This window comes from Oncorhynchus keta, chromosome 34 (genome assembly GCF_023373465.1).
Source record: "Oncorhynchus keta strain PuntledgeMale-10-30-2019 chromosome 34, Oket_V2, whole genome shotgun sequence".
NCBI lineage: Eukaryota > Metazoa > Chordata > Actinopteri > Salmoniformes > Salmonidae > Oncorhynchus > Oncorhynchus keta.
This window is the reverse complement of record NC_068454.1, coordinates 68,412,916-68,433,648: the sequence shown is the minus strand read 5'-3', so window position 1 is coordinate 68,433,648 and position 20,733 is coordinate 68,412,916. Positions and strand designations below refer to the sequence as shown.

General features: G+C 43.1%; 1 protein-coding gene across 2 annotated transcripts; it reads right to left on the bottom strand.

The window, feature by feature from the left end:
* Positions 1-3,995: 3,995 nt before the first annotated feature.
* On the bottom strand, positions 3,996-16,270 carry LOC118367636 (G-protein coupled receptor family C group 6 member A-like). 2 transcript variants are annotated; one of them, XM_052494557.1, is made up of 8 exons: positions 15,902-16,270; positions 10,391-10,556; positions 10,144-10,266; positions 9,182-9,964; positions 6,721-6,933; positions 6,096-6,219; positions 5,570-5,874; positions 3,996-5,356 (listed from the first exon to the last, which is right to left on the bottom strand). In XM_052494557.1, the coding sequence occupies exons 1-8, from the start codon at positions 16,096-16,098 to the stop codon at positions 4,490-4,492; spliced, it is 2,778 nt and encodes a 925-aa protein (XP_052350517.1). In that variant the 5' UTR covers positions 16,099-16,270; the 3' UTR covers positions 3,996-4,489. The 2 variants fall into 2 exon arrangements, with proteins under 2 accessions (XP_052350517.1, XP_052350518.1); XM_052494558.1 differs by having other exon boundaries at positions 9,647-9,964; positions 15,902-16,269.
* Between the last annotated feature and the right edge of the window lie 4,463 nt (positions 16,271-20,733).

The following is a 20,733-nucleotide window of genomic DNA, read 5'->3' as shown; positions in this document are numbered from 1 at the left end:
TTTTCCAAGCTGTTTCAAGGCAAAGTCAACTTAGTGTATGTAAACTTCTGACCCACTGGAATTGTGATACAGTGAATTATAAGTGAAATAATCTATCTGTAAACAATTGTTGAAAAAATTACTTGTGTCATGCACAAAGTAGATGTCCTAACCGACTTGCCAAAACTATAGTTTGTTAACAAGAAATCAGTGGAGTGGTTGAAAAACAAGTTTTAATGACTCCAACCTAAGTGTATGTAAACTTCCGACTTCAACTGTACAATTATCTGTAAGGTCCCTCAGTCTAGCAGTGTTTTTCAAACACAGATGAAACCTCAAAGACCAATGAGGTTTTCCAATGCCTTGCAAAGAACAGCACCTATTGGTAGATGGGTAAAATTATTAAGTTATTAATTACACTTTGGGTGGTGTATCAATACACCCAGTCACTACAAAGATATAGACATCCTTCCTAACTCAGTTGCCAGAGATGAAGGAACCTCTCATGCCAATGGTGACTTTAAAATAGTTACAAAGTTTAATGGCTGTTATAGGAGAAAACTGAGGATCAACAACTTTGTAGCTACTCAACAATACGAACCTAAATGACAGAGTGAAAAGAAGGAAGCTTGTACAGGATACACATATTCCAAAACATGCATCCTGTTTGCAATAAGGCACTAAAGTAAAACAAAACAAAAATAGCAAAGAAATTAACTTTGCCCTTCATACAAAGCGTTATGTTTGGGGCACATCCAACACAACACATCACTAAATACCACTCTTCATATTTTCAAGGTGGCTGTGGTTGCATCATGTTATGGCAATTGGCAATGACTAGGGAGTTTTTTTGTTGATAAAAATAAACAGAATAGAGCTAAGCACAGGCAAATTCCTAGATAAAAAACTGGTTTAGTCTGCTTTCCAACAGACACTGGGAGAAAAATTCACCTTTCAGCAGGACAATAACCTAAAACAGAAGGCCAAATATACACTGGAGTTGCTTACCGACATTGAATGTTCCTGAGAGGCCCAGTTACAGTTTTAACTTAAATTGCCTTGGGAATCTACGGTAAGACTTGAAAATAGCTGACTAGCAATGATCAACAACCAACTTGACAGAGCTTGAATCATTTAATAAGAATAATGTGCAAATATTGTATAATTCAGGTGTTTAAAGCTGTCAGAGACTTACCCCAAAAAACTCAGGTGATTCTAACATGTATTGACTCAGGGTTGTGAATACTTATGTAAATTAGATACTTTTGTCCATTTTGAATTAAAGCTGTAACACATAAAAATGTGGAATAAGTCAAGGGGTATGAATACTTTGTGAAGGCACGTTTACCTCCTGACACTTTCTGTACGTGGGCACTATATATGCAGCTGATCCAGTTCCACCCCCAGCTGATTCAAATGATCAACTAATCATCAATCTTTGATCATTTGAATCAGCTGTTTAGTGTTAGGGCAAAAAACAAAATTAGCATTCCCCTTGGGGTCCCGAGGATCGAGTTTGGGAAACGCTGACCTAAGCCAACCTCAGTGTGATCACAAGAAGAAACTAGTAGGAGTCTACCTGAGTGCGTCATACAAGACTGGAGGCATCTACTGTAAAACAACAACTTCACTTCACACCACTGTTTACCACAGGTTGACAGACAGACTCTGCGTCTCAAAATTGGTCCTATCAAAGGAAACGGTTGTTTATTGTATTTTTTTTTTAAAGTCACCTCATGATAGCAGGTCTACAGAGTTTGCATATGTTGCCCTGTAGTTCTAACTGTTGTGTTGCACACAAAAAAACAACTGTAAACAGTTTAATACTACATTTTGTCAAGCACATCAAAAATGGTGTATAGTTTTCTAATATTTCTCATGTTTGTACGATTGGATGATGTGTATTTTGTTATGTTTAAGGCTGATTTATTTCTCCCCCATTTGGGAATCATTTTGTGTTTTTGTTTTGGCTTTGATACAGAGGCTATAAGGACTTCTGGGATATGCTGTCCAGAATCCCTTAGTTTAGGTGATTACCATAACATGCCACCATTGTGGTTCTGTTTCCTTTATGCCATTGGACCATAAAGGGCTGTGTGTGAAGCTGGACTTAACATATCCTCTCTGTGTTACTCTTGGAGCTGTTGTCTGGATCTACTATAAGGGGTTAATGTTGACTTGACTGTAAAATAATGAAAAATAAATACGTAAAATGATCTGATACACAATGCCTCTTGTGGATTTTGTCTACAGGACACCTGTCTATTCTTCTGCACAAAAGCAATGATGGTTTCGTCAGAACTTGTTCAATTCCTATGAAATACACACACACACACACACACACACACACACACACACACACACACACACACACACACACACACACACACACACACACACACACACACACACACACACACACACACACACACACACACACACACACACACACACCTTCAGACACTTTCTGTATGTGGGTACTGTCTATGCAGCTGATCCAGTTTCACCCCCCAGCCATTTTCCTTAACTCAACCTCAGTGTGACAGGAGGAAGCACACCTCCAGACATGTTCTGTGTGTGGGTGCTGTCTATGCAGCTGATCCAGTTCCACCGCCCCCCAGCCATTTCCCTTAACTCAACCTCAGTGTGATCACGAGAAGTAACTGGTAGGAGTCTAAATGAGAGTGTCAGACGTCACAGGACTGTAGACAACCACTGTAAAACAACAACGAGAACTATACCGCGTCTCTGAATTTTTCCCATCAAAGGAAACTGTGTTGTTTATTGTATTTTTATGTGTGACAGTGGTTTTGTTCACATCATGATAGCAGGTCTACAGAGCTTGCATATTTTGCCTTGCTGTTCTAACTGTTGTTCTAACTGTAGTGATTCACACAAAAAAAACGAAACTATCCCTATTCATAGCACATTGTCACGTTTTCTCACGAACAAGTTGATTAGCAATCCAGAATTAGGATTGCTGTCATAGAATAGTAAAGTATAAACACTCCCAGTTAAAGCTAGCACTTCCTGCTCAAGGGCAATTATTTCCTCAGTGTCAGTGACTATGCATTCTAAGAGAAGAATTTCATCCACATCCTGTTTCGGTGTAGTATTTGTCCAATGTTAGTTAACCGGAATTGAGATGGGTTCGAAGTGTGAGAATGGTGTAAGCTGAGTTTCTGTGGAACTCTTTCTGACTAATATTTAGCTGTCATGTACTTAGTGAGGGTATCATCTGAATTGATTAGGACAAACATTATTGATAAAGATATTCTTGACAGAGACATCATGGTTTCATTTTGATGCTGCCTCTAACCTCAAGGTTACCACAATACACTATCCCCAGGGACACCTGTTACCCTCTCTGTACCCTACCAACTCTCTTTCTTTCTCTCCTTCTCTTGCTCTCTTTCTCCATCCCTTTTCTCTCTCTCCCTCTCACTGTCTCTCTCCTCATGGTGTTATTGTGTCATAACCAGACAGGCAGGTTCAGAATGGGGAATTCTCAGAGTAGAAGAAACTACATGACAGGAGATTTGCCAGAGGCTGTTATCATCTAACGCTAGCAGACTGACCGCAATGATCTGCTATTATCCATGCTAAACCAACCCTCTCATCCAACATTTGACAATGAGTAAATTGTTTTTACCTTGTACCTCTGAATGTAAATGCATTTGGTACATACACATGATTACTATTTCTTAGTCAAATGCATTGGCTTGTGATGTATCTTTGTGAATTGTTGTATCTGTGTGAATCTTTGAATGTCTGTCGGTTTGCATGCAGGTTTGCATGTGGTTTGCATCAACACACAGAGACGCATACAAAGCTCTCCCTCGCCCTCCATTTGGCAAATCTGACCATAACTCTATCCTCCTGATTCCTGCTTACAAGCAAAACTAAAGCAGGAAGTACCAGTGACTCACTCAATACGGTAGTCGTCAGATGACGCAGACGCTAAGCTACAGGACTGTTTTTCTAGCACAGACAGGAATACAATACCCATCAAAAGTTTGTAGAACACTTACTCATTCAAGGGTTTTTCTTTATTTGAATATTTTCTACATTGTATAATAATAGCGAAGACATCATAACTATGAAATAACACATATGGAATCAGGTAGTAACCCAAAAAGTCTTAAACAAATCAAAATATATTTTATATTTGAGATTATTCAAATAGCCACCCTTTGCCTTGATGACAGCTATGTATACGCTTGGTATTCCCTCAACCAGATTCACATGGAATGCTTTTTCAACAGTCTTGAAGGAGTTCCCACATTGGCTGCTTTTCCATCCCAAACCATCTCAGTTTGGTTAAAGTCGTGGATTGTGGAGGCCAGGTCATCTAAACTGCCTTGAATGTAAAAGTCAACAACCCATTTGGGCAAAAAACATGCCAGTAGACTAAGCAAAATGGGAACAGTCAAACCAAAGATAGGATCACAGAGACACACTGTGTGATGTACTGTAAGATGTAAAAGTTCCAGACACTGGTCCACTCCACTCATAGGCTCATGCTTCTCCTCAGACGGTGTGGTCGAGTCAGCTGACCTGTGACAAACACTCCATGATCTACTACGGTGCAATGGGTTGCAGGGTCAATGCTCTGAATGTTCTGGTCAACGGACCAGCAGTTCTGAGGTGCTGTGGGTTCTATTGGTGGAGGAGACATGAAGAAGGAAGGTGAACTGATGGAGTAAGGGTGACTGATGCGATACCCTTCTGTCTGAGAGACTGAAGTCTCAAAGACAGAGCTAGAGTCAGTAATGCCCTTTCTGGAATACTCATAGATGTTCTTCATGAAGGCACTCTTGGTGTTGTGCTCCTTCTTGAAGAGGATGACGTAGCACTTGGGGAAGAAATGACAGCTGAGGATGCCATAGTTGGAGATGAGGATGACCACCATCTCCACTGCTGGCAGGTACTTCCCAGAGGTGGTCACATAGACAGGCACAAATATCAGCCAGGACATCAGGTAGAGGAGCATGCTGAAGGTGATGAACCTGGCCTCGTTGTACTTCTGTGGCAGCTTTCGGCCTTTAAACGCGCAGGCAAAACATACGAGCGCCAGGACAGCGATGTAGCACAGCATCACACCAAACGCCACTTGGGAGCCTTCGTCACACTCGGCCAACACAGTGGTGGTGAAGACCGTGGCCTTCTCCCGGGGGCTCTGCAGGACCAGCCACAGGGTGCAGGTGAGGACCTGTAGGGCCACGCAGAGACAGATGATGGCATATGGTTGGTAGAGGCGGCGGAGAACATCCTTCCGGTCAGGGTTGAGCTGGAAGGCCAGCAGGATCTTCAGGGACTTGACCAAGATGCAGGAAACACACAGGGTGAAGCTGAGGCCAAACAGCACCTGACGCACCTTGATGACGAGAAGATATGAGACATTGAGACAGAAATGTATTATCTTTGTATTTAGATTTTCTTTCAGTTTACAAACTAAATTCCTTACCACAAAGTAACAAAAGGTTCAGAACAATACACACACAATAAACCATGAATTCACAAAATAACACTGATACATTCAGGCAGTACATTATAGCAGTGTTTCCCAAACGGTGTGTACCGTACATACCTTACACTGTAGGCTGCTGGGATGACCTACAAAGAACACAGCACTAACAAAACTTCCCACGAGAGAGAGCAGGATGATCTGGGAGAGAGGCCCCCCGGCAGCCCTCACAACGGGGGTCTGGTGGTGGTGTAGGAAGAGAGCCCCCACCAGGAGAACCAGGATGATGCCCAGGGCCGCCAGCGCCAGCAGCACCTCCGCAAAGCCATCCTGCCAGGAGAAGAACTCCAGGGTCTTATGGGTACACCCAGAGCTCCCTTCCAGGGACCACTCTCTCTTTGTATCACAAGAGAGACACTGGTGCATGTCTAGAGAGAAGGGTTGTAAGGCAGGATAGTACTTGAACAACTGTCTAGCATTTAGAAATATGTGTGCTGTTGCCTAGTCCTAAATGTTTTGGATAAGAACAGTGTTGGGAAATCTTAGATAACATATTGAAGACATGGAGGAAGATTGTGTGAACAACAGGGCAACACCTGTTTACTGAGGAGAGATAGAGTACAGGGAGAGACAGGACAGGAGAACTAACCAATGTTGTTGGAGTAGTGGTTCTCAGTGCAGTTGATGCATTCATAGCAGCAGGTGTGCTGACCCTGAGCAAACTTCTTGAACTTCCCAGGTTCACAGCTAGGCGAGCACACAGACACCACATCCTGCACCGGGACACAATGACCTAATTTAAATGGATGACCCAAGAAAACTGTGACTTAATTCTATTAATAGTAATATTCAAATAAGCCTTTACGTGTAAGGCCAGTTTCCTGGGCACAGTTTAAACTCTCTCTCGATTTAAAACCGTGTTCAATATGCCAAGTGTATTCAAACTGAGATCTCACAGGAATGTGTGTTAACAGACAGGTGCTCCTAGTATGTGCCAAGGTATGTGGTTTTCACATTCAAACAATGCCCATTGTTTCACTGATTAGGAGTTATTGAATTTCCATGTTTAGTTTTCTTTCGTCACTTTGAGGAAGAAGAAGTATATTTTTTGACATTCCGACCTGTTTGTGTTGTCTCTGTATGTCAAATGGCAATAACAGGTTAATATGGATGTGTACTTGAACCTTTGTGTGGCAGCCTAGCAAACAGACTAAAAGAGATTGAGACCTGACCTTAACACGAACCTGAACCCTCAACCTAACCCTAACCCTTACCCTCAGGTCAGTGAGATTTTTGGTGTTTCCGCTGGTATAGCTGAAGCTGTTGTTGATTGGATGGTACACAGCTACAACGTCATGGATGTTGATGACCCCTCTCACAGACCTCCACAAGGTTACATCATAGCCCAGGTTGATGTCTCCTTTCTGGTCAAAACTGTAGCTTTTCCCCTCCAGCTCAAAGTGACTGCCCCTCAGGGTTTCAAGCACCTGAAAACAAAACATGCAAAAATATTTTCAAATATAAGAACACATACCATAGACCCAAGCTATATCAAAAGTGCACTGTGTATACAAAACATTATGAACACCTGCTCTTTCCATGATATTGACTGACCAGGTGAATCCAGACAAAAGCTGTGATCCCTTATTCATGTCACTTGTTAAATCCACTTCAATCAGTGTAGATCAATCAAGGGGAGGGGACAGGTTAAAGAAGTTTATTTTATTTTATTGTGTATGTGTACCATTAAGTGCCTTTGAGCGGGATATGATAGTACAGTTGAAGTCGGAAGTTTACATACACTTAGGTTGGAGTCAGTGAAAGTCGTTTTTCAACCACTCCACAAATGTCTTGTTAACAAACTATAGTTTTGGCAATTCGGTTAGGACATCTACTTTGTGCATGACACAAGTCATTTTTCACAGACAGAAATAGTTTACAGACAGATTATTTCACTTATAATTCACTGTTTCACAATTCCAGTGGGTCAGAAGTTAACATACACTAAGTTGACTGTGCCTTTAAACAGCTTGGAAAATTCCAGAAAGTGATGTCATGGCTTTAGAAGCTTCTGATAGGCTAATGAACATAATTTGAGTCAATTGGAGGTGTACCTGAGTATGTATGAAGGCCTACCTTCAAACTCAGTGCCTCTTTGCTTGACTTCATGGGAAAATTAAAAGAAATCAGCCAAGACCTCAGAATGTTTTTTGTAGACCTCCACAAGTCTGGTTCATCCTCGGGAGCAATTTCCAAACGCCTGAAGGCACCACGTTCATCTGTACAAACAGTACGCAAGTATAAACACCATGGGACCACGCAGCCGTCATAGCGCTCATGAAGGAGACATGTTCTGTCTCCTAGAGATGATTGTATTTTGGTGCGAAAAGTGAAAATCAATCCTAGAACAACAGCAAAGGACCTTGTGGAGATGCTGGAGGATATACAGTAGGTACCAAAGTATCTATATCCACAGTAAAACAAGTCCTATATCAACATAAAGATGCCACTGCTCCAAAACCACCACAAAAAAGCTAGACTATGGTTTGCAACTGCACATGGGGACAAAGATCGTACTTTTAGAGAAATGTCCTCTGGTCTGACTGTTTGGCCATAATAACCAATGTTATGTTTGGAGGAAAAAGTGGGAGGCTTGCAAGCTGAAGTTCACCATCCCAACCATGAAGCACGGGGGTGGCAGCATCATGTTGTGGGGGTGTTTTGCTGCAGGAGGGACTGGTGCACTTCACAAAATAGATGGCATCATGAGGGAGTAACATTATGTGATATATTGAAGCAACATCTCAAGACATCAGTCAGGAAGTTAAATCTTGGTCGCAAATGGGTCTTCCAAATGGACAATGACCACAAGCATACTTCCAAAGTTGTGACAAAATGGCTTAAGGACAACAAAGTCAAGGTATTGGAGTGGCAATCACAAAGCCCTGAACTCAATCCCATAGGAAATGTGTGGGCAGACCTGAAAAAGCATGTGCGAGCAAGGAGTCCTACAAACCTGACTCAGTTATACCAGCTCTGTCAGGAGGAATGGGCCAAAATTCACCCAACTTATTGTGGGAGGCTTGTATGAAGGCTACCCGAAACGTTTGACCCAAGTTAGACAATTTAAAGGCAATGCTACCAAATACTAATTGAGTGTATGTAAACTTCTGACCCACTGGGAATGTGATGAAAAAAATAAAAGCTGAAATGTATCGTTCTCTCTAATATTATTGTGACATTTCACATTCCTAAAATAAAGTGGTAATCTAACTGACCTAAAACAGGGATTTTTTACTAGGATTAAATGGCTGCATTTGTGAAAAACTGAGTTTAAATGTATTTGGCTAAGGTGTATGTAAACTTCCGACTTCAACTGTATGTGCCAGGTGTCAAGAACTGCATCGCTGGCTGGAGATTTAACACTCAACAGTTTCCTGTGTGTATCAAGAATGGTCCACTACAAAAAGGACATCCAGCCAACTTGACACAACTGTGTGATGCATTGGAGTCAACATGGGCTAGCTTCCCTGTAGACCACTTTCGATACCTTGTAGAGTGCCATGCCCCGACAAATTGAAGCTGTTCTGAGGGCAAATTCAGGGGTGCAGCTACATATCAGGAAGGTGTTACTCATATTTGGTATATTCAGTGTATATGAGATATATTACATGAGATACAATATATAAGTACAGTCTGATGTGCTGTAGACATGAGGAGTTGTGCAGTAGCTACCTCCCAGGGTTGGACCGTGCCTGGTGTCTTGCAGTCCTTTTTGCTGCAGATATCAGCCACTGCATGGGCTATGGCACTGACAGCCATCTCCACACTGAAGACCACTTTTGCATCGCTGTTGTTTAGCAGGATCTCTGCTGGGACAGTGAAGGAGGACCCAAACCCGGGATCTCCCGACTTGTTTAGCAGTGAGTAGAACTCCTTTAGGAAGGAGTTGTTTCCTATGACATCATTGATGTTAATCAGATTCATCAGGTAGCGATGGAAAGGAGCAAGGTTCCCTCTTTTGAAGGAGAAGCCAACCACATGGCCGATATCTAGGAGGTCCATCTCTCCCAGGACCTCTTTGGACGAGGACCAGCCATCACTGGCCACCCACACCTTTTCCCCCAGAAGCGACCCCCAAACCCTTAACTCCTGGTACAGGTACATCATGTGAATAGGCCTGGCGAACGATACCACCACCTTGACATTGGGGTTCCCGAGGAGGGTGGCGGCGGCTTGTCCGAATGCTGATTCGCCGTCAGGACTGGTTAGCGAGTTAGGGAGGATCTCTTTGAAGGCCACACAAATCCCTGAGGCGGTTGCCTGGGAGACGAAGCTGTCCAGGGCAGAGCGGCCGTAGTCTCCATCCGTTGTGACCACGCCAACCCAGGTCCATTTGCTGTCACTAAGCAACTGGACCATGGCCCGTGTCTGGTACAGGTCGCTAGGTACGGTCCTCAGGAATGCAGGGAAACGGATCTTGTCACTCAGGATGATGGCAGTGGAGGCGTAACTGATCTGTGATGATTCGAAAAGAGAATTAATTTCTGGTTGTCCAATGTTGAAGTGATTTTGTCCTTCATCTGTATCATCATTGCTGTCGATTTAATTTATTCAACACAACTTAGTCATTTATTGTTTTATCAACCCTTTTGTTACATCAATCGTCACTTTGTGGGTAGGATTGGACTGCTTGCCTGAGGAATGAGCTCCAGGTTGAGTTGCCGGGCAACAGCGATGGAAATCTCAGAGGAAGAGGCCCCAATGACGGCCATGATGGGTGGGGAACAGGTGGAGGTGTTGGCTCCTGTGTTTGGCTCCTATGTGAAGTAAAAAATGTACAACCTTTATGTGAGGTGCTGACTAATAGAAGGTAAATATTTACAAATAGTTTATTCTTGCTGTGGATTAATCTGATCAGCGTTTTGGCTGAAGAGCCTTTACCTGTGTGAAGTCAGCTGAGGCCCTCAGAGCGGTAGTGACATCAGAGCAGGAGTCGTGGATACGGTACCCCAGAGAGATCCCTAGTGTAGTCAGGACAGGGGATCTGTTGGCCGACTCTACAGCGTGGATCATAGCCAATGCCTGGGTGAACCCGACCATGTTGAACCTGTGTGTGTGTGTGTGTGTGTGTGTGTGTGTGTGTGTGTGTGTGTGTGTGTGTGTGTGTGTGTGTGTGTGTGTGTGTGTGTGTGTGTGTGTGTGTGTGTGTGTGTGTGTGTGTACATAAAGCATAGTTGGATCATCAGACTGTCTGTGGTTAACCTGTGCAAATCAACTCTCTCTCACGAACACTTAGTCATACATGCGGACAGAATCACACACCACACACACACACACACAGAGAGAGAGAGAGTGAGAGAGTGAGAGAGAGAGAGAGAGAGAGAGGATTCGAAAAGTATTCAAACCACTTGACTTTTTCCACATTTTGTTACTTTACAGCCTTATTCTAAAAGGTATATATATATACAAAATGCAAATGAATTACTTAAAAATCATACAATGTGATTTTCTGGATTTTTGTTGGATTTTTGTTTTAGATTCCTTCTCTCACAGTTGATGTGTACCTATGATAAAAATTACAGACCTCTACATGCTTTGTAAGTAGGAAAAACCTGCAAAATCGGCAGTGTATCAAATACCTGTTCTCCCCACTGTATATATATAAAATATCACATTTACATAATTATTCAGACCCTTTACTCAGTACTGTGATGAAGCACCTTTGCCAGTGATTACAGCAGTGAGTATTCTTGGATATGACGCTACAAGCTCGGCACACCTGTATTTGGGGAGTTTCTTCCATTATTTTCTGCAGATCCTTTGTCAGGTTGAGGAACATTTTTAATGTAAGGGGTTCGACTATTTTCCAAAGGCACTGTATATGTGCATTAAAGTGGTCAAAAGTTCAGTATTTGTTCCCATATTCCTAGCAAGCTTGTGACTCTACAAACGTGTTGAATGCATTTGCTGTTTGTTTTGGTCCTGGTCCCGATTATTTAGTGCTCAATAGAAATGATTGGTACATTTAGTCATTTTTCGAATCAAATCAAATTGTATTGGTCACATACACATGGATAGCAGATGTTAATTTAAGTGTAGTGAAATGCTTGTGCTTCTCGTTCCGATAGTGCAGCAATATCTAACATGTAATCTAACAGTTCCCCAACAACTACCTAATACACATAAATCTAAGTAAAGGAATTGAATACATTTTTTACATATAATTATATGGATGAGCAATGACAGAGCGTCATAGGCAAGATGCAATAGATGGTATAAAATACAGTATATACATATGAGATGAGTAATGCAAGATATGTAAACATTATTAAAGTGGCATTGTTAAAGAGACAAGTAATTCCTTTATTAAAGTGGTCAATAATTTCAAGTCTGTATGTAGGAGGCAGCCTCTCTGTGTTAGTGATGGCTGTTTAACAGTCTGATGGCCTTGAGATAGATGCTGTTTTTCAGTCTCTCGGTCCCAGCTTTGATGCACCTGTACTGACCTCGCCTTCTGGATGGTAGCAGGGGTGAACAGAAAGTGGCTCTGGGGATTGTTGTTCTTGATTATATTTTTGGCCTTCCTGTGACATAGGGTGCTGTAGGTGTCCTGGAGGGCAGGTAGTTTGCCCCCGGTGATGCGTTGTGCAGACTGCACCACCCTCTGGAGAGTCTTGCGGGTGAGGGCGGTGCAGTTGCCAAACCAGGCAGCGATGCAGTCCGAAAGAATGCTCTTAATTCTGCATCTGTGAAAGTTTGTGAGGGTTGCGCCTTCTTTACAACACTGTCTGTGTGGGTGGACCATTTTATTTTGTCCAGGATCGTAAAACTTTCCACCTTCGCCACTGCTGTCCATTGATGTGGATAGGGAGGTGCGCCCTCTGCTGTTTCCTGAAGTCATCAGGAAGTCCAGGACCCATTTGCACAGGGCGGGGTTGTGACCCGGGATCTCTAGCTTAATGATGAGCTTGGAGGGTACTATGGTGTTGAATACTGATCTGTAATCAATGAACAGCATTCTTACATACTGTAGGTATTCCTCTTGTCCAGATGGGATAGGGCAGTGTGCAGTGTTATGGCAATTGCATCGTCTGTGTGCTTATTGGCGCGGTAAGCAAATTGAAGTGGGTCTAAGGTGACAGGTAAGATGAAGGTGATATGACCCTTGACTAGCCTCTGAAAGCACTTCATGATGACAGAAGTGAGTGCTACAGGGCGATAGTTATTTAGTTCAGTTACCTTTGCCTTCATGGGTACAGGAGCAATGATGGCCATCTTGAGGCATGTGGGGACATCAGATTGGGATTGGAAGAGATTGAACATGTCCGTAAACACACCAGCCAGCTGGTCTGCGCATGCTCTGAGGACGCGGCCAGGGATGCCATCTGGGCCGGCAGCCGAGGGTTAACACATTTAAATGTCTTACTCACGTCGGCCACGGAGAAGGAGAGCCCAGAGTCCTTGGTAGTGGGCCGCGTCGGTGGCACTTTATTATCCTCAAAGTGGGCAAAGAAGGTGTTTAGTTTGTCTGTAAGCAAGACGTTGTGTCCGTGACATGGCTGGTTTTCTTTTGTAGCCCGTGATTGTCTGTAGACCCTGCCACATGTCTCTTGTCTGAGCCTTTGAATCGCGACTCTACTTTGTCTCTATAACGACATTTCGCTTGTTTGATTGCCTTGCGGAGGGAATAACTACACTGTTTGTATTTGGCCATAATCCCAGTCACCTTTCCATGGTTAAATGCGGTGGATCACACTTTCAGTTTTGCGCGAATGCCACCATCTATCCACGGTTTCTGGTTAGGGTAGGTTTTAATAGTCATGGTGGGTACAATATATCCTATGCATTTCCTTATCCCTTTTGGAATAGGGGGCAGCATTTTCACTTTTGGATGAATAGCATGCCCAGAGTGAACTGACTCCTACTCCCAGATGCTAATATATGCATATTATTATTAGTATTGGATAGAAAACACTCTGAAGTTTCTAAAACTGTTTTAATGATATCTGTGAGTATAACAGAACTCATATGGCAGGCAAAAACCTGAGAAAAATCCAACCAGGAAGTGGGACATCTGAGGTTTGTAGTTTTTCAAAGCTTGGCCTACCGAATACACATTGAGATATGGATAAAGTTGCACTTCCTACGGCTTCCACTCCATGTCAACCGTCTTTAGAAACTTGAAAGAGGATTATACTATATAGGAGGGGCTCATGAGACCTCTTTGAGTCAGTGGTCTGGCAGAGTGCCTTGGTCTCATGATGTGCGCCTCTCGTTCCAGTGCTTTTCTGAAGACAAAGGAATTCTCCGGTTGGAACATTTTTTTTTATTTTTACCTTTATTTAACCAGGCAAGTCAGTTAAGAACACATTCTTATTTTCAATGACGGCCTGGGAACAGTGGGTTAACTGCCTGTTCAGGGGCAGAACGACAGATTTGTACCTTGTCAGCTCGGGGGTTTGAACGTGCAACCTTCCGGTTACTAGTCCAATGCTCTAACCACTAGGCTACCCTGCCATACATTGTTTGACATGTTTCTAAAGGACTGTAATGGAACTTTTAGAGTTTTTGTCTGGACGAATTGCCTGCGCAATCATGAAGATGGATTACTGGGCTGAACACGCTAACAACAAGTGGCTATTATGACATAAATTATGGACTTTATGGAACTTTATGGAACAAATCAGTAATTTATTGTCGAACTTGGATTCCTGGGAGTGCCTTCTGATGAAGATCATCAAAGGTAAGTGAATATTTATTGTGTTATTTCTAATTTTGTTGACTCCAAAATGGCGGATATTCATCTGGCTGTTTTGGGTTCTGAGCGCCGTTCTCAGATTATGTTTTTTCCGTAAAGTTTTTAAAAAATCTGACACAGCAGTTGCATTAAGGAGAAGTCTATCTTTAATTCTGTGAGTAACAGTTGTATCTTTTATCAATGTTTATCATGAGTATTTCTGCAAAATCACTGGATGTTTTGGAATCAAAACATTACTGTATGTAACGCGCCAATGTAAACTGAGATTTTTGGATATAAATATGCACATTATTGAACAAATCAAATCAAAGTTTATTTTTTTTTACGTGCGCTGAATACAACAGGTGTAAACCTTACAGTGAAATGCTTGTATTGTGTAACATGATGTCTTATGAGTGTCATCTGATGAAGATCATCAAAGGTTAGTGATTCATTTCATCTATCTTTTTGCTTTTTGTGACTCCTATCTTTGGCTGGAAAAATGGCTGTGTGTTTTTTCGACTTGGCTATGACCTAACATAATCATATGTTGTGCTTTCGCTGTAAAGCATTTTTGAAATCGAACATGATGGGTAGATTAACAAGAGGTTTATCTTTCATTTGCTGTATTGGACTTGTTAATGTGTGAAAGTTACATATTTAAAAAAAATATTTTTGAATTTCACGCTCTGCCTTTTCATCGTAACCCGTGCCCTAGAAGGGTTATAAACTCACTCACCGAATCAGCATATACGTTGATATTATTATCTGAGGCTACCCAGAACATGTCCCAGTCCTCGTGATCAAAACAATCTTCCGATTGGTCAGCATTGAATAGTTCTTAACACGGATACATCCTGTTTGAGTTTATGCCTATAGGAAGGGAGGAACAAAATGGATCGGGTCAGATTTGCCAAAAGGAGGGTGGGGGAGGGCCTTGTATGCATCGCGGAAGTTAGAGTAGCAGTGATCCAGAGTTTTGCCAGCCTCCGTACTGCAGTCAATATATTGATAGCCTTGTTCTCAAATTTGCTTTGTTAAAACCCTCAGCTACAATAAATGCGGCCTCAGGATATATGGTTTCCAATTGGCATAAAGTCCAGTGAAGCTCCTTGAGAGCCGTCGTGGTATCGGAAAGAGGGGGGATATACACGGCTGTGACAATAACTGAGGAGAATTCTCTTGGGAGATTATACGGTCGGCATTTGATTGTGAGGAATTATAGGTCAGATGAACAAAAGGATTTGAGTTCCTGTATGTTGTTACAACTACACCATGTGTCGTAAATCATGAAACATACACCCCCGTGTCACTTTTATTGTAAATAACAATGTTTCTAAACACTTTTACATTAATTAATGTGGGTCCATGGCCAGGAAACTCCCCAGACCTTAATTCCATTGAGAACTTGTGGTCAATCCTCAAGAGGCAGATGGACAAACAAAAAACAACTAATTCTGACAAACTCCAAGCATTGATTATACAAGAATGGGCTGCCATCAGTCAGGATGTGTTGGATTGACCCCTGACCCCTCACTAGCCAAACAGAGACGTTAAAACAAATGGAACATAAAAAAAAGTACTATTCTCTTCTATTTGAGATATAATTGCATATTAATGTGACATTTTACAGAGGGAGAGAATGTGAGAGATAGACAGACATACAGATTCTTTCAAAATCATTATACAACACCCTATCTTATCTTGACACTCACCTGATACACTGTGGTTCATGGGGTGCTGAGATGTTGGGGGATTCCTCTACTCCCTCATGGATGGGAAACAGCCCTCCAATGATGATATCTCCTGGTGCTGTGGCTCCTGCTGCTTTGAAGTGTCCCACTTTGGCATTGCCCTTCTCCAACAAGGACAAGATGACTAACAGGTGGAGAACATTACCCATGGGTTCCATCACCTCTCTGTTGGTACTGTCCAATTCTCAATTTTGGTGCCTCTCCTTGCAGTTTCTCTCACACTCCCTCTAACCTTCACTGACTGTGTCTGTCTGTCTCCTCTCTCTCTCTCTCTCTCTCTCTCTCTCTCTCTCTCTCTCTCTCTCTCACTCTGTTTTCTCCTCTAGCAGACTGACACAGTGACCTGTCAGCATAATAAATAAAAACACACCTGTTGCTTCTTCCTAATCCCATCTAATGTCTGCATAACCCTACCCCCTCCCGCCCAGCCCACTCTGACAGGCATCCACACTGACTGACTCACTTGACTCCAGCTAAAGGTGACAGACAGTCACACAAATGCATCACAACTGATCTGCAATACAAACATGGTTTTGTTCAAGATGAAAGACAGAACTGATTTCATGATACCCAAGTTTTCTTTTAAACACTTGGGTCGTTTAACACTTGGATTACACTTAAGTGTTTATTGAGTCACAATGTTTAACCTTGACATTTCAGAGATAAATTAATTTATTGACTGTCTCCTGTTAGCCACTCCTTCATCATCAATGCATTGATTTCACAAGATATCCAACCATTTGTCTTTGCCCTTTTTATTAGTTAATCCACAGTAGAATACATTAATCAAATACAAATGGTAGAAATAGTTTTAGCTTTGTTTAAAAATGACTGTATGAGGTCATGTATCATATCCAATTACAGTAGTAACACAATGCAAACACTATAATAAGTACATTGACCATGCTTTTCCAAGAAGACTACTAGAGGGTGCTAAAATGTTGTTCCTAAGGTAAGCAATAAACCTCATTCAGGCTATGTAATAATAACGCTTCAAAGGTCTAGTAGGGGTGCTTATATTTGTCCTGTTTCACACGTCTGTAACCTATTCATTGTGTGGTGAAATGGACATGTGGTTCTTGGATATCCCCCTCCCCCTGAGAAACCCTGGGAGAGTGGAGTCACAGCATGGGATCAGCCATTATTGATGTAAACCCAGGCACTCAACTAGCACAATACTGTCACCTACAGCATAATTATCATGGTCACAGCTTGGATGGAAATATATCCTGTACCTTCTGTAGTAGTGAGATCTCATCAAAATAATCAGCTAACAGCTTCGTCCCCTCAATGTAGTTGTACTGTGTCAGTGGAGGATGTACATTGTGTCAAGATGATAATGATGATGTGTGTATTCCAGTGACACATTATTATGTTGGAAGGCAGCTGCACATCTCTTTCTCTGGGGTCTCTCTTATGTTAAAGAAATGGTCTATGGTTGACCTGGAGATTCTTAATTATTCTGATCAAATGGCTTTCTGCTAATTTGAAAGAAAGATGGTCAAAAACTGTAATTATTATTATCTGCTCCTCTCCTCTCCACTCCTTGGCCCTGGCTGCAATATTAAGGTTAGAATAACATTCAGGGGCCTCCCGAGTGGTGCGGCGGTCTAAGGTACTTCATCGTGCTGCTAGAGGTGTCACTACAGACCCGGGTTCGATCCGTACGGGAGTTGCAGCAATGGGACAAGACTAACTACCAATTCGATATCACAAAATTGGGGAGAAAAAGGGGTAAACAAGTACAAAAAAAACCAATAAAAAAGAATAACATTCAGGACACCAGTTGTATGAAACTGGCTGCAGTAATGTAGATACATAGTGTACCAACAGCGCTGCATGTAATTTGCTGTGTAAGTCAGTATAGCATTCAGCCAGGTCTACGATTATCTGTGACAATGTTACGGTACGATTGGGACAAAGTTTCAGTGGCCTGCTTGTGCAGGTACTCCTTATTGAAGCGCCGCCAGCCAGGACCAGACGGGTTAGGTTCAGTAACTAGCGTCTGTCGTGTGATGCAGTGTATGTCTGTAACAATCTCCAGGTGAATAAAAACACAGGCTCTCAGAGTTCTTCTGTAGTTTTTGTGTTTTCCTTCATCTCACCATGAGTTATTATAACTAATTATGTATACATTTCAATCAGGACTGACTAATCAGAGTACTATTATGTTACTGTATATGCATGAATTTTCTTTTTATCCTAGTACTGAATATAACGTGTGTAATTATAATCAAGAAGTCAAACAATGACTGTCTGTTCCTTGGTAGAAATGAATGAATGTATCGTCAGACTGGCTAGAATGCTTATCTACACAGGCAGACCTTGGCTCGGGTCATAAATGATCTAAGTTGGGAGAGACGATGTGGGAAGGCTTGAGAACTATACAGCCATTGTACTGGAGTCGAGATGAGATGGGGTAGTACGAAAACGAATTACGTCATTTTCAGGTTATAACCTGTGGTAAACTGTATCATGTTCAGTACTCTTGAGAATAAACGCTGCTGATTGATTTTGAGACTGGTCTCTGTCCATTTTATGCAAATAAGAGTCTTACAAGTTCTTAGGAATTGACAGTGTTTCATTTTAATTGGGTATTAAAACATGTAGGAATTTAATTCCTGTAACAGAACAGCACCCTCTTCAAAGAAGTAGGAGGTGAAGATCTCCCGCACACGGATTGCATCTCTTGCTGCGTTGTTGGACCCCATCCTTGAAATATCCTGCAGAGCAGCAGACTTCTCCTCTGGCACACATGTTCGTCAAAAGAGAGATCAGGGTCTAGAGTAACGCCGAGGTCCTTCACAGTTTTATTTGAGATGACTGTACAACCATCGAAATTAATTATCAGATTCAACAGAAGATCTCTTTGTTTCTTGGGACCTAGAACAACCATCTCTGTTTTGTCCGAGTATAAAGTATAATGTTTGCAGCCATCCACTTCCTTATGTCTGAAACACAGACTTCCAGGGAGGGCAATTTTGGGGCTTCACCATGTTTCATTGAAATGTACAGCTGTGTGTCATCCGCATAGCAGTGACTGTTAACATTGTGTTTCCGAATGACATCCCCAAGAGGTAAAATATATAATGAAAACAATAGTGGTCCTAAAATGGAACCTTGAGGAACACCAACATTTACAGTTGATTTGTCAGAGGACAAACCATCCACAGAAACAAACTGATATTTTTCCAACAGATAAGATCTAAACCAGGCCAGAACTTGTCCGTGTAGACCAATTTGGGTTTCCAATCTCTCCAAAAGAATGTGGTGATCGATGGTATCAAAAGCAGCACTAAGGTCTAGGAGCCCGAGGAAAGATGCAGAGCCTCGGTCTGACGCCATTAAAAGGTAATTTACCACCTGCAGTCTCAATGCTATGATGGGGTCTAAAATCAGACCGAGGCACTTCGTATACATTGTTTGTCTTCAGGAAGGCAGTGAGTTCAAATCAAATCAAATTTATTTATATAGCCCTTCATACATAAGCAGATATCTCAAAGTGCTGTACAGAAACCCAGCCTAAAACCCCAAACAGCAAGCAATGCAGGTGTAGAAGCACTGTTGCTATGCAACAGCTTTTTCAAAAATTTTGAGAGGAATGGGAGTTTCGATATTCGAGTTTGGTACACATCCGGTGGATAGAGAGCCGTTTATTATTTTCAACATAGGAGGGCCAATCACGGGAAGCAGCTCTTTCAGTAGTTTAGTTGGAATAGGGTCCAGTATGCAGCTTGAAGGTTTTGTCACGGTTTTCATATGGTGAAGGAGAGTCGGACCAAACTGCAACGTGTCGATTGCGATTAATGTCTATTTAAACAAACGTAAACACGACTAAACACGAACACTACAAAAAATATAAACGAAACGAAAACCGAAAACAGCCTATACTCAGGAGTGAAAGGAAGCTCGGGACAGAGGGGCAGAAGCTCGGGACAGAGGGGCTCTGGCGCCTCTGGGCTGAGGGGCTCTGGCGCCGGACAGGCGGGAGACTCCGGCAGCAGCGCCGGACAGGCGGGAGACTCCGGCAGCAGCGCCGGACAGGCGGGAGACTCCGGCAGCACAGGAGAGGCGAGGCGCACTGTAGGCCTGATGCGTGGTGCTGGCACTGGTGGTACTGGGCCGTGGACACGCACAGGAAGCCTGGTGCGAGGAGCTGCTACCGGAGGGCTGGGGTGTGGAGGTGGTACTGGATAGACCGGACCGTGCAGGTGCACTGGAGCTCTTGAGCACCGAGCCTGCCCAACCTTACCTGGTTGAATACTCTCGGTCGCCCTGCCAGTGCGGCGAGGTGGAATAGCCCGTACTGGGCTATGTAGGCGAACCGGAGACACCGAGCGCAAGGCTGGAGCCATGTAAGCCGGCCCAAGGAGACGCACTGGGGCTGGGAACCAGATGCGTAGAGCCGGCTTCATGGCATTTGGCTCGACGCTCAATCTAGCCCGGCCGATACGCGGAGCTGGAATATACCGCACCGGGCTATGCATCCGCACTGGGGACACCGTGCGCACCACTGCATAACACGGTGCCTGCCCGGTCTCTCTAGCCCCCCGGTAAGCACAGGGAGTTTGCGTAGGTCTCCTACCTGGCGTAGCCCTACTCCCTGCGAGCCCCCCCCCCCAATACATTTTTGGGGCTGACTCTCGGCCTTCCGTCCACGCCGTCGTGCTTGCTTCACCAACCTCATTCTCCTGTAACCTTCCGCGCACTGCTCCATCGAATCCCAGGCGGGCTCCGGCACTCTCCCTGGGTCGACCGCCCACCTGTCTATCTCCTCCCAAGAAGTATAGTCC